Source organism: Caenorhabditis remanei, chromosome II, assembly GCF_010183535.1.
Source record: "Caenorhabditis remanei strain PX506 chromosome II, whole genome shotgun sequence".
Classification (NCBI taxonomy): Eukaryota; Metazoa; Nematoda; class Chromadorea; order Rhabditida; family Rhabditidae; genus Caenorhabditis; species Caenorhabditis remanei.
This window is the reverse complement of record NC_071329.1, coordinates 16,238,530-16,252,633: the sequence shown is the minus strand read 5'-3', so window position 1 is coordinate 16,252,633 and position 14,104 is coordinate 16,238,530. Positions and strand designations below refer to the sequence as shown.

At 37.1% G+C, this 14,104-nt stretch overlaps 5 protein-coding genes across 5 annotated transcripts; 2 read left to right on the top strand and 3 right to left on the bottom strand.

Annotated features, from left to right (window-relative positions):
- Positions 1 to 3,015: 3,015 nt before the first annotated feature.
- GCK72_007337 (uncharacterized protein) lies at positions 3,016 to 5,647 on the bottom strand (the record flags this gene model as incomplete). Its single annotated transcript, XM_053726120.1, has 5 exons — positions 3,016 to 3,120; positions 3,363 to 3,618; positions 3,806 to 4,285; positions 4,329 to 4,598; positions 5,613 to 5,647. The coding sequence occupies 5 exons, from the start codon at positions 5,645 to 5,647 to the stop codon at positions 3,016 to 3,018; spliced, it is 1,146 nt and encodes a 381-aa protein (XP_053590314.1).
- A 495-nt stretch (positions 5,648 to 6,142) lies between these two features.
- Positions 6,143 to 7,103, top strand: GCK72_007336 (uncharacterized protein; the record flags this gene model as incomplete). Its single annotated transcript, XM_053726119.1, has 3 exons — positions 6,143 to 6,258; positions 6,309 to 6,969; positions 7,014 to 7,103. The coding sequence occupies 3 exons, from the start codon at positions 6,143 to 6,145 to the stop codon at positions 7,101 to 7,103; spliced, it is 867 nt and encodes a 288-aa protein (XP_053590313.1).
- A 349-nt stretch (positions 7,104 to 7,452) lies between these two features.
- GCK72_007335 (uncharacterized protein) lies at positions 7,453 to 8,505 on the top strand (the record flags this gene model as incomplete). The annotated part of the gene is made up of 4 exons (XM_003100006.2): positions 7,453 to 7,944; positions 7,991 to 8,138; positions 8,182 to 8,333; positions 8,380 to 8,505. The coding sequence occupies 4 exons, from the start codon at positions 7,453 to 7,455 to the stop codon at positions 8,503 to 8,505; spliced, it is 918 nt and encodes a 305-aa protein (XP_003100054.2).
- A 123-nt stretch (positions 8,506 to 8,628) lies between these two features.
- Positions 8,629 to 10,832, bottom strand: GCK72_007334 (uncharacterized protein; the record flags this gene model as incomplete). The annotated part of the gene is made up of 8 exons (XM_053726118.1): positions 8,629 to 8,754; positions 8,801 to 9,000; positions 9,046 to 9,289; positions 9,339 to 9,532; positions 9,589 to 9,904; positions 9,959 to 10,143; positions 10,418 to 10,627; positions 10,688 to 10,832. 8 exons carry the CDS (start codon positions 10,830 to 10,832, stop codon positions 8,629 to 8,631), a joined length of 1,620 nt encoding a protein of 539 aa, XP_053590312.1.
- A 348-nt stretch (positions 10,833 to 11,180) lies between these two features.
- On the bottom strand, positions 11,181 to 13,795 carry GCK72_007333 (uncharacterized protein; the record flags this gene model as incomplete). The annotated part of the gene is made up of 7 exons (XM_053726117.1): positions 11,181 to 11,303; positions 11,352 to 11,503; positions 11,550 to 11,697; positions 11,746 to 12,121; positions 12,171 to 12,289; positions 12,679 to 13,135; positions 13,323 to 13,795. The coding sequence occupies 7 exons, from the start codon at positions 13,793 to 13,795 to the stop codon at positions 11,181 to 11,183; spliced, it is 1,848 nt and encodes a 615-aa protein (XP_053590311.1).
- Between the last annotated feature and the right edge of the window lie 309 nt (positions 13,796 to 14,104).

The window sequence follows — 14,104 nt, the reverse complement described above, 5'->3', positions numbered from 1 at the left end:
CCCTACGCAGGCTAGGGATGGTATCAGAAGCCTCCAACAGGAGCAGCAAGAAGTTTGGAGACAGGTAGAAGGAAGAAACCTGTAAGTTTAGCCCCTATTCACAGGGAAACCACGCCAGAAGTGGGTTTTCAACGAAGTAGACGCGAAATGGTCATCAGTTTCCGCTCAAGGAAGCATTTCGTCGTCGAAGTTGTTCACCGGACGCAACATCACTGTCCAATCACGGAAAACATCTGAAAAGTCTGCGGCGTTCTCTCAAAACCCTAGATTTCCAGTTATCGGCAGAAGAAATTCACCGAAAATCGATGGAGTACAGTAAAAACTTATTTTCAGGTTACTGTAGTAAAGGCACACGTGCGGCAGCCGCCGACGGGTCTCGCCATGAGAGCGCACGCGACGCGAGCCGCGTCGCCCACAGTCGACGTAAACAACAACAAAACGTCATTTCGTCATTTCATTGAAAACGCTACAGTAACCCAGGATACTGTAGTTGAATACTCACCCAACATCTCTTCCAAAGCCGGATTGCCATTATATCGTTTTCCTATCTTTTTCAAAATTTCACTAAATTTGTGATTTTGGGAGCAGACGATTAGTTGGAGTAAGACAAAAAGAGCAGTTATCAGACGACTAGTTCGAAAATTCATTTCTAAAAAACAGGAACTGATTTGATCAAATGAGACGAATAAAAGGGGAATGTCAGAAAATCAGGGCACGTCTAATTTTATCATGTTTATTGAAAAGATTACACTGGGAACAGCCTGATTACTTTTATATTTACCACTTACTATCAAACGCTCTACCTTCAGAAAACTTTCTGAGCAATTCCGATCATCTACAGTAACCCGACGACGTAAGGGACTTCATATGACAATAAACTATATTTCAAGAATAAAAATTGGTACGAAACCAGTAAAGCTGTAGGACAGTATCAGACAGAAATCTAGAAACAAACAAGAAATAAAAGTGGAATATAGGAAAAATCAAAGGAAATTGGATTTAGCGAAATTCCAATGCTTTCTGAAGAAGAGCTCTCGAGACTGCAGGATCCATTTCCTCGATCTTATCTGGCATCACTGAGCGAATATCGTCGAGAGTTTTGATCTCCGAGAGACATTTTTCCTGGAAAAATCCACCTGATTATCAGAATAACACTTTCAATCGAGGTACCTTCAAGATCTTCAAATTGTATCGTGTCGAAATTTGCAGTTTAGTTTTCAGTGTCTTTTTGCTGTCCCTCAGAAGAAACTCCTCGCATCTTTTGATAGCAGTCGGTGCGTCATACATGTCCGCCAAGTGAAGAATTCCATCGACAGTGGCATCTGTAAACACTAGTTCATTGAAATGACAAAAGTTTCAAAACCCCTACCATCAACAGAAGGTTCACCATGAATAAGTTCAAGAAAATTCTGAAAATCTTCTGGATCGATTCCAGTGAGTGTCACCTCCGATTTCTGAGATTCTTCAAAATTTCCGAGAAAAAGAGATTTGAAATACGAGGATTGGATAGAGAGGAACTGAAATGAAAGTTTGATGTCCACAATGACATTATTCACATTTCTCACCATTCTCAATGTATAAAACTTAATATCCTTCACAACCAACACAACATCCGATAAATCTTTCATTGATTCATCGAAGCGTTTCAACTTCTCCTTCCCGCATCCGACCATTTTCAAAATTCGCACTTTCATTTCGAATGTGACTTGTTCATTGTCCATTTCAACGTGTTCCAACAGTTGGTCGAGCTCACGGTCCATTACAGTGACGATGCGCAAGCAACAATACTGACGCATTTCTCGTGCATTTTTTCGCCAATTTTGTTAAAATTGCAGGTCTAAGAATTGATGAAAATTTCAAAAATCGGAAATTCGGAATTTTTCCGTTGTAATCACTAAAAATACAAATAAGAGACAAGAAAAAGTGTTTTTGTATTTTTACTAACACTTTGGGAATAGAAAAACCAAAAAAAAAGCAAAAAAGTTTTTCGAAGTATAATGTAGAAAATGGAAAAACAGGGCATTTTAGCGAGTATAATAACTTTTTTCCTTCCTTTTCTCGTATTTTTCAGTCTAAAAATTCCTTGGAATACATTTCTATCCTTTGTAACTGTTCAAAATTGAAATTTATTGGTTCAGAATCCCTTCAGTTGAGATCTCCTCCTCCAATATTGCACCGATTTTAGAATTTTTGCACTTTTTCGATAGCTCTCAACATTATCTAGAAGGCTATCATCTTAGAATTGCAGAAAAAATTTTTTAAACACTTTTTTTCGTGTTTCGCCGAATTTTCAGTGCAAAAGGACAAACTGTAAAATTGAAGCGGGAAACGCGCCTGTCCAGTCCCTGGCGCATTACTCGATACTCGCTGCGCACAATCGGATACTTTCGTCACTGTAGGGTACCGTGGAGCTCCATAAGGTTTCCCCAACCTTAGTATTTATCATTCCTGCCAAAAGACCGGTAGTGGTTTGATTTCAGGGTATCCTTCGTAAATTGTAACTTGATAGCCAATTTAGTATCGATGGACCACTCGGTTTCTTGTATTTTCAGACATTCAAGAAAAAAACTTAAACGGTCATTGCGTTTGTAAAAATACATTTTCCTGTGAAAATGAGGTATTATTTATCATGTGTTGTTTCTGAATTTTTTACCATGAAATTCCGTAATGTTCTTCTGTCACACTGTATGGTTCACCCTCTTCTAATGCGTCAAAATCTTCAACGACATATCTCATCACGAATTTCTTCTCATTAGTTTCCATATTTTGTGGCTGAAAAACCTGCAAACCAGATTAAATATAATTTGAAAACTATCAGTGTGAAAGGTATCTCAAAGAGCCCAAATCTTTCTTTTAGCAAAATGTAATCAAATGCTTACCGATTTTTATAAATGAAAAAAAACGAATGAAAAGTGAAATTAAAACAGGCAGATAAAAAAATTTTCAGACAAAGTTTACATTGGTTACATAAAAATTTACATAAAACGATAAAACATTTATTTATTCCATCAAAGGTTATCTTCTCGCTGCTTCACCCGCACGACCTCTCTCCATCGCTTCCCTCCACTGCATCATCGAACCATCCGAGTCGACGAAATGCACTCTCTTCGCCGCTTTTACCTACAAATATAAAATTATTGGATTAATTTTTTCTAGCTTACCGATGGAATTTTCTTAAGATCCTTGACATGAAAAATGCGGAAATTCTCAAAAATGATGCTTTCCATTCGATTAAAGCAGCAGTGGAGGAAGAAAGAGGAAGTGCTGTGAAGCAGATTCGAATAAAAATACTTGACATGAATCGATTGAGGTGCCACTAATTGATGAAGTCTCTTCAGAACATGAGTATGCATTCCTGATACCTCAAACACTTCCAGTTTTGTAATATTACAATGATTTAGAATATATGAAAGTGAATGAGTGAATTTCTCCAGGTAAATCAGATTTCGATCACTTCCGAATGTATTGATTTTTGGAATTTTGAGTTCCGAATACTTCCAATTTCTCATAACACTCATGAACACGTCCTCTTCTGGGAATAATTGAACTACATCGAATTTCATGCGATACGAGTCGATTAATGTCATTTCGGTGCGAGATGTGGCACGGAGACAGAGTCTGAAATTATGAAATTCAATTAGGCTTACTATTAGCACGGTACGCTTTTTACAACCGCGCTCTACCGAAACCGAAGAAAATTGTGTGCGAAATTGAGAGACGCAGAGAAAAAGAGACAATTTTAAAGGGCATTTCGGTGGAGCGTAGTTGTAACAACAGCTAATACAAAGACTTTTATAAGAATTACCTGTCTTCAAAATCCAAATACTCCATACATTTCATCTTCAACGTCGGCGACAAATCATTCCAATTTGTGTCAAATCTGACGTCAATTTCAGAATTCTCGATTTCTTCTCTCCCAGAATCGATTAAATCCAACAAATCCTCTTCAATCACAAAATCGCTTTGATTAATTTCCATTTGAATCTTTTGAATTGTAGATAGGGCGATATCAATGTCAGTGTCGATTTTTGGAAATCTGTGAACGTACCGGCCCTCCGACGAACCCAAATAATTTATACACCTGCTTCTCAACTCCACCGGCAAAGTTATCTCAAAATTCAAATCGAATTCGTAGTCTGTCGACTGATTCTCAATTTCATCTCTCCCAGAATCGATCAAATCCAACATGTCCTCGTCGATCACAGAATTGCACTGATTGATTTCTATTTGGATTTTTTGAATTGTAGACAGAACGATTTCGTGGTCGGTTTCATTCATCGCTGGTCTGAAAATGCGGAAAATTAAGAAAAAAAAACATTTTTTATTACCTTTTCTCCAAATAATTCAAACATTTTCTCTTCAATTCTTCCGGCAAATCATCAAAATCGAAATCGGATGCCAAGTTATCACTGGAGTCTAAAATCTCTGCATATTCTATTAATTCATCTCTCCCAGACTCGATCGTATTCAACATATCCTCGTCGAGAATGAAATTTTCTTTATTAATTTCTTTTCGAACTTCTTGAAGCTTCGATAGAAGATTTTCGTAGCTTGAGCCTCTATTGATAGGTTTTTTATCGATTTCAGCTATTAATAATCTGAAATAATAAATATTTGGTTCGAAAAATGTTTAAAAATTCTATCAGAAATACCGTAAAAACTGTAATATAGGCGCATGCGCCTCTATTTTTCAACCCCCTTCCGAAAGTGCGCCTCTATTACAGGGGCGCCTCTAATAGAGGGTACGCCTCTATTTTTCAACCTGGCTATTTATTTTTCAATTTGGCTATTTTTCGAGCTCTCCATCATCAATTTTCAACCAAACCAAGATTTTCACTGTCAAAATTATACGAAAACCCCATAATTTGCAGTATTTTGAACGAAAAAATTGGGTTTTTCTTTGTTTTTTTGACAAACATTGAAAAATATTGATTGAAAACCAGAAAAAATATTTCAAACATATTGAGGGGGCGCCTCTATTAGAGGGTGCGCCACAGAGCTGTGCGGAAGTAAAATTTTTGAAAAGGGAAGAAGGAAGAAGGAAGAAGGAAGTAACTTTCTCAAAAGGGAAGAAGGAAGAAGGAAGTAAATTTTTCAAAAGGGAAGAAGGAAGAAGGAAGAAAAAAGTGAAAAAAGCCCGGAAGAAGGAAGAAGGAAGGAAGAAGGAAGTTGAGTTCCGAACCGGGAAATCGGAAGTTAATTTTGAAAATGACAAATTTGTGGAAACTTTTTTCTAGTCATCTCTGAAAACGAATTTTGATGTTGTTTCATACAAAATTCCGTTAAAAACCACCAAAATTCCGCCAAAATTCCGTCGAAAATTAAAATTTTTTAGTAAAGTTTTCAATGGAAGAAGGAACAAGGAACAAGGAAATAAAATTTCCTTGAAAAGGAAGAAGGAACAAGGAAGAAGGAAGTGAAATTTTCAAAAAGGAAGAAGGAAGAAGGAATAAAAACGTGAAAAAACCCGGAAGAAGGAAGAAGGAAGTCGAAGGAAGGAATTCCGCACAGCTCTGAGTGCGCCACTATTATTCAAAGCGCCTTTCAGGATGCGCCTCTATTAGAGGTGCGCCTCTAATAAAGGGGCGCTTCTATTACAGTTTTTACGGTACCTTAATTCCCAGTCATCAACTTCTCCTTGATTCATGATCCAATTTTCAAATTTTCAGAGCGGGCGATAGAGGTTTTCTGGAAAAAACGAGGAATGAAAAGAAAAATTAACTAAAACTGCAAAAAGTCCAAGCGAACACGGCATTGCCGCTGAAACTAGTCATAGCGCGTCAAGGTGCGCCAGACTTTGGTACGAGACTCCGAAATTACGCAACTGCGCTGTGTTTATAAAGGCGCGTGGTTTGAATTTCAATCCTGTTTACAATTAATTTTCGAATCTTTAAAAGTAATTTTCAGCCGAATTTCTCACCAAATCTATAAAAATCGAACATTTAACAGATTTTGATTAGTTTGAACACGAAACGTACATCTAAAACTGATGAAAATGTATCATTTTTTCTCACTTTTAATGAAGATCTCTTCACTTTCAGTTTTCTCATCTTTTTTCAAAATTTTTTTCCGTTTTTCATTCTAATTTTTCAGTTAAAAGCGCTCAATTCTACCAATTTCTCGTCAAACGAATCGACAAGACATGTCCGAAGCCAATGAGAAGCGATTTGTGATCAAGCACGTTTTCAAGAACGTTGGAAGTATTAAAAGTGGAGAAACATTTTATGGGAGTCCAAATGAGCATTTTGGTTACAAATGGTGAGTTTCTAGTTCGATAAATTTTCCATAAAATATTGTTTTTTTTTCAGGACGCTCAGCATGACATATGTAGGGCCATCAAGAAAGATTTATATAAATTTGAAGTGTGAGAAAGTATCAGATGACAGTACATGGTCGATGGAATCTATTATCAACTCGGAAATCCTCGATAAAATGGGAATGGAGTCGAAAATTCATAAATTTTCCGCAGGTTCGACACCAGTCACATTGGCAGGAATGTACTATGAACACTTGAGGCATTTAACTGTGAATGGTGATTTGGAGGTCGAAATCAATGTGAAGATTAATGAAGTCCAGAAAGAAAAGTTGAGAAATTTCGACGAGTCGGTCAAGCAGTTCTCGGATGTTGTGTTGATTGTGGAGGATGAGAAATTCTATGTCTCTAAACTATTTCTGGCTTCTCACTGCACGTATTTCAACTCTCTTTTCTTCGGAAAATTTGGAGAAGCAGATAAATCGGAAGTAAACATCAAAGAGATTCAAGCGGAGGACTTTCAAAATTTTCTCGAATTGATAAATGGAGAATCGTTTGTCGATGACTATACTGTCAACGGACTTCTTCAGTTGGCTGATTTCTTCGATTCCAAAACTACACTCAGAAGATGTGAGGAGTTTTTGATGAATAGTACGAAGAAGTCACTCAGAGAGAAAGTTGGATTAGCCATCAAGTACAATATCGATAAATTGAAGGTAGAAAATACAAAAAGTAATCTTAAATTCCCAATTATTTACAGGAAAAGTGCATTTCGAGCATGAAAACTGTTGATGAAGTCCAATCAGTTCTTCCCGAAGTTTCGAGTCAAGTCGCTGATTCTGTCTGGTAGGAATTGTTGATGAAAACACTTTCTTTCTCCAAATAATTCTCATTTTGTCTACTTTTCTCACATTCTGTCACTGAAATCACACCTATCAATTGTATGTTAAAAGTTTTACCCCGTCGAATAAACTCTATAGTTATTGAACCATGTTTATCAAATCGTTTTCTTTTTTGCAGTGGCTTATACTGTATATTCCATATTTTTTGAGTTTTTCACAAAAAAAACACGTTCCGATTATTCACATTTCGTGAAATCAAGCCAGTTTCAGACAGCACGTTTAGGAAAAAACTGCGCGGCGACGTTGCAAAACAGACTCCGCCCATTTTCCACGGAATTTGCAATACTCTTTTTCAGAATGACTGCAGGCAACCCGTTTATCATAAAGCACGTAGTCAAGAACATTTCGAATTTCAATAAAGACGAATGGGATTATAGTCAAAACGAGGAACATTCTGGAATCGATTGGAAAATCGGAATCACTGAAAAGAATGGATTCGTTGCGATTCATTTAATCTGCAATCGCTCCACAAACGATGACAAATGGATCATTCAAACAGTCGACGTCGAATTCAAAATCATTTCGATCAGTGGAAAAAGTTGCACGAAAAAAGTTAATCAATGTTTCAACGAGAAGTCGAAATCGAATGGATTTGATGATTTCATTGCATGGGAAGAAATGATTAAGAACTACGTAATTGATGACAATTTGGTTGTGGAGGTTCATGTGAATCAAATGATAATTTCTGGAATCGAAAAGAGAAAATTGAAAGTATTCGACGAATCGATGAAGGAGTTCTCGGATGTCGTCTTGATTGTGGAGGATCAGAAGTTTTATGTATCGAGGCTGGTAGGAAAACCGAAAAAATATGAAAAATAGAAATGTAATATTTCAGTATCTCGCCAGTCAATCCACGTATTTCGAAGCGTTTTTCTTGAGAAATTTCGACGAATCGAAGAAATCTGAAGTGATTTTGAATGATATCAACACGAAGGATTTCCAGAATTTTCTCGAGTTGCTTCATGGAGAATCGCCGATCGATGGTAGAGCGCATTTTAAAATTGTAGATGAAAACTAGAATTTCAGACAGCACAATCGAAGGAATTGTCCGTTTGGCGGATATGTATGATGCTAAAATGGCTGTGAGAAAATGTGAACAATTTCTGATGGATAATTCCGGAAAAACGCTGAAAGAGAAGTTGCAAATGGCTCATCAATATCATTTGGAGAACTTGAAGGTTCCAACTACGCTCTACTGATAATAACCAATAATATGAATTTCAGATCAAATGCCTTTCCAACATCCAAAGTGCTGCAGAAATTCGTTCGGTCTTGACGTATGATCTGTCGAAAATGGATCCATTAGTGGTTGGAGCACTTCTTCAAAAAACTCTCGCACTTTTTAAATAAGAATTGTTGTTTTTTTCTAATAAAAAGGAACAGGTTTTATTTAAAACAACGACAAAAAGAAAAATTTTGATACAAGAATAAAACGGTAAAATATTCAAAAATTCCTATCGATGAACTCGTACATCATGGTAAATATGACAACGCTTTCTGGAGAAGAGCCGCGACGACCGATGGATCCATTTCGTTGACATCGTATGAGAGAACAGAGCGAATATCTGCGGCATTCTTGATTCTGGAGAGAACTCCATCCTTAAAAAAACAACTTTTTATATCATCGCAAAAGTCGGAAATGTACCTTCAAGTTATCCATATCGTACTGTTTTGCGATTTGTAACTTTTCTTTCAGTGTTTTCTCCGAGTAACTTGAAATTGTGTACAATCGAAAATAGGATTGTTCAAGTGCAGGCAGTGGAATGTCATCGTAGTCGATTCTATACAGTTTCAACTCAACCGATTTCACGTTGCCACGATGAAACAGAAGAATTTCTATTTGTGCTGAAAACCACATTGTTGCCTTAATTGTTTCAGAAAAACACTTACTGAGATTAGTCTTCTCCCCAACATCACAAATACTCACTTCAATCGATTTGTTATTAGAGAACTTGCTGATAAACTCAACAGAAGAGTACCATGGAATGGGCGGAGTTATAGTGCGAATTGACTCGAGAAAGTTCTCGGTGACGACTTCTCGAATAGCTTTCAGTGATTCATCCATATAATCAATCATTGGATTACAGAGCACTTCCAGACGAGTTATATACACTTTGAGGTCTCCATGTTGGTTCTGAAATCGGATACTTAGTAGTGGAAAGAGATAAAGAATGAGGACTGACGACATCTATAGTCACTTTGAAATCGAAATCGAAAGTAGTCGCATTGTCTCTCTTTCCGGGTTGAAGTCTCATTGTTATTCTGAAAGTTGATTTCGCCTTCTGAACATTCAACGGTTGAATTCTGATATAATCTGTGTCATTCTCTTTCGGATGCCACATTTGACCGAATCGTTTGTACCACGACAGAAATTGAGCTGGAAATTGAAATGCTTTTTGAACGGAAAGCAGAGCCCCAATCTTAGTTAGATACTTTTAGTCCTTATACTGGGATCCACATTCTCGTATTCACAAACGGTAATATTCAAGAATCCCGGGTTATCATCGAGTCCTTCTAGCCATAAACTCGGTATCTTATCAGTCGCTTCCTCTCGAACTCTCGACGGATCTTGCAACAAAATATCCGTCAGATTCCGGAAGGCCACGTGTCCATTATTTCGTTGGAAATTCTCTAAAGTTTCTCTTCGCACTTCTGATTGAGTGTACTTATGATTAACTCTGCCATGATCCATACAACCACCACCCACCACTATTTTCTTGATTTTGTACAGATTTTGGGATTCTTTTGTCTGAGTTCTTTTGTCTGTATTGATTTGTTATCAGAATTCTCTTCAGTTTCTCACCGAATATTTCGCAGTTACATTCCAAATGACAGGTGCAGGAAATCCCCATTTCGAGGTCAAATCCACAGTTATAATTGTATTTAGAACATCTTTTTCTGTGAGTAAGACTTCATAAGAATACTTTGTTTCGTCAGTAATACGCTCTATAGAAATACGAGCACGTCTTAGGTAATGAAGAAATTGGTCTGAAATGGTTACAGAAATGAAATTTCTGATGGCGATACGAGCGCGAGAAGTCTTGTTAACACGTTGAGTCCAGGACAACCTATGCAGACGCGCTCTATTGGCACGAATGGTACGTTTTTGTGTCACTGTGAACTTTCGAACTTACCACGGTTTGCACTAAGTTAAAGTTCGCCGTGACGCAAAAAATGTACCACTGTTGTCAATAGAGCGCGTCTGCATAGGTTGTCCTGGACTCAACGTGTGTTGATGATACAATTCCAATAAAAAACTAACATTTGTTCAGAATGATATCAGTTCCACATAATTCCGCAGTCATATCCTCATCCATCAACGACGCCAATGCAAATGCACTTCGAATCCATCTGAATTTCACTGAACTCTGTCCCAGAACATGAAGTGCAAATGACTCGGCAACATTATCCTTCAGATCATTTATCTCTTCGTCTGGCCTATTTTTGAACGCTTTCATTTGTTTCAAATCAACTGAAAAGTTTTCATTAGATTACGCTACAGTAACCCAGAATACTGTAGTTGAATACTCACCCAACATCTCTTCCAAAGCCGGATTCCCATTGTACCGTTTTCCTATCTTTTTCAAAATTTCACTCAATTTGTGATTTTGGGAGCAGACGATTAGTTGGAGTAAGACAAATAGAACAATTATCAGACGACTTTTTCGAAAATTCATTTCTAAAAAACTGTAACTGATTTGATCACGGGGAATGAGACGAATAAAAGGGGAAATGTCAGAAAATCAGGGCACGTCTAATTTTATCATGTTTATTGAAAAGATTACACTGGGAACAGCCTGATTACTTTTATATTCACCACATACTATCAAACGCTCTACCTTCAGAAAACTTTCTGAGCAATTCCGATCATCTACAGTAACCCGACGACGTAAGGGACTTCATATGACAATAAACTATATTTCAAGAATAAAAATTTGTACGAAACCAGTAAAGCTCTAGGACAGTATCAGGCAGAAATCTAGAAACGAACAAAAAATAAAAGTGGAAAACAAGGAAAATGGGATTTAGCGGAATTCCAATGCTTTCTGAAGAAGAGCTCTCGAGACTGCAGGGTCCATTTCCTCGATATCATCTGGCATCACTGAGCGAATATCGTCGAGAGTTTTGATCTCCGAGAGACATTTTTCCTGGAAAAATCCAAATGATTATCAGAATAAAATGTTCAATCGAGATACCTTCAAGATCTTCAAATTGTATCGAGTCGAAGTTTGCAGTTTATTTTTCAGTGTCTTTTTGCTGTCCCTCAGAAGAAACTCCTCGCATCTTTTGATAGCAGTTGGCGTGTCATACATGTCCGCCAGGTGAAGAATTCCATCGACAGTGGCATCTGTGAACTCTAGTTCATTGAAATGACAAAGGTTCGAACACCCTACCATCAACAGAAGGTTCACCATGAATAAGTTCAAGAAAATTCTGAAAATCTTCTGGATCGATTCCAGTGAGTGTCACTTCTGACTTCTGAGATTCTTCAAAATTTCCGAGAAAAAGAGATTTGAAATACGAGGATTGGATGGAGAGGAACTGAAATGAAAGTTTGATGTCCACAATGACATTATTCACATTTCTCACCATTCTCAATGTATAAAACTTAATATCCTTCACAACCAACACAACATCCGATAATTCTTTCATTGATTCATCGAAGCGTTTCAATTTCTCCTTCTCGCATCCGACCATTTTCAAAATTCGCACTTTCATTTCGAATGTGACTTGTTCATTGTCCATTTCAACGTGTTCCAACAGTTGGTCGAGCTCCATAAGGTTTCCCCAACCCCAGTATTTATCATTCCTGCCAAAAGACCGGTAGTGGTTTGATTTCAGGGTATCCTTCGTAAATTGTAACTTGATAGCCAATTTAGTATCGATGGACCACTCGGTTTCTTGTATTTTCAGACATTCAAGAAAAAAGCTTAAACGGTCATTGCGTTTGTAAAAATACATTTTCCTGTGAAAATGAGGTATTATTTATCATGTGTTGTTTCTGAATTTTTTACCATGAAATTCCGTAATGTTCTTCTGTCACACTGTATGGTTTATCCTCTTCTAATGCGTCAAAATCTTCAACGACATATCTCATCACGAATTTCTTCTCATTAGTTTCCATATTTTGTGGCTGAAAAAACTGCAAACCAGATTAAATATAATTTGAAAACTATCAGTGTGAAAGGTATCTCAAAGAGCCCAAATCTTTCTTTAAGCAAAATGTAATCAAATGCTTACCGATTTTTATAAATGAAAAAAAACGAATGAAAAGTGAAATTAAAACAGGCAGATAAAAAAATTTTCAGACAAAGTTTACATTGGTTACATAAAAATTTACATAAAACGATAAAACATTTCTTTATTCCGTCACAGGTTATCTTCTCGCTGCTTCCCCCGCACGACCTCTCTCCATCGCTTCCCTCCACTGCTTCATCGAACCATCCGAGTCGACGAAATGCACTCTCTTCGCCGTTTTTACCTACAAATATATAATTATTGGATTAATTTTTTCTAGCTTACCGATGGAATTTTCTTAAGATCCTTGACATGAAAAATGCGGAAATTCTCAAAAATGATGCTTTCCATTCGATTCCAGCAGCAGTGGAGGAAGAAAGAGGAAGTGCTGTGAAGCAGATTTGAATAGAAATACTTGACATGAATCGATTGAGGTGCCACTAATTGATGAAGTCTCTTCAGAACATGAGTATGCATTCCTGATATCTCGAACACTTCCAGTTTCGTAATATTACAATGAGTCAGAATATATGCAAGTGAATGAGTGAATTTCTCCAGGTAAATCAGATTTCGATCACTTCCGAATGTATTGATTTTTGGAATTTTGAGTTCCGAATACTTAAAATTTCTCATAACACTCATGAACACGTCCTCTTCTGGGAATAATTGAACTACATCGAGCTTCATGCGATACGAATCGATAAGTGACTTTTCGGTGCGAGAAGTGGCACGGAGACAGAGTCTGAAATTATGAAATTCAATTAGGTTTACTATTAGCACGGCACGCTTCTTCCTACCGCGCTCTACCGAGACCCAAGAAAATAGTGCGCGAAATTGAGAGACGCAGAGAAAACGAGACAATTTTCAAGGGCATTTTGGTGGAGCGTAGTTGTAACAAAAGCTAATACAAAGACTTCTATAAGAATTACCTGTCCTCAAAATCCAAATACTCCATACATCTCATCTTCAACGTCGGCGACAAGTCATTCCAATTTGTGTCAAATTTGACTTCATTTTCAGAATTCTCGATTTCTTCTCTCCCAGAATCGATTAAATCCAACAAATCTTCTTCAATCACAAAATCGTTTTGATTGATTTCCATTTGAATCTTTTGAATTGTAGATAGGGCGATATCAATGTCAGTGTCGATTTTTGGAAATCTGAGAACGTACCGGCCCTCCGACGAACCCAAATAATTCATACATCTGCTTCTCAACTCCACCGGCAAAGTTCTCTCAAAATTCAAATCGAATTCGTAGTCTGTCGACTGATTCTCAATTTCATCTCTCCCAGAATCGATTAAATCCAACATGTCCTCGTCGATCACAAAATCGCATTGATTGATTTCCATTTGGATTTTTTGAATTGTAGACAGAACAATTTCGTTGTCGGTTTCATTCATCGCAGGTCTGAAAATGCGGAAAATTAAGAAAAAACCTTTTTTTGTTACCTTTCCTCCAAATAATTCAAACATTTTCTCTTCAATTCTTCCGACAAATCACTAAAATTGAAATCCGGCTCTTGTCGATTTCAGCTATTAATAATCTGAAAAAAATAAATATTTGGTTCGAAAAATGTTTTAAAATTCTATCAGAAATACCTTAATTCCCAGTCATCAACTTCTCCTTGATTCATGATCCAATTTTCAGATTTTCAGAGCGGGCAATAGAGGTTTTCTGGAAAAAAACGAGAAATGAAAAGAAAAATAAAG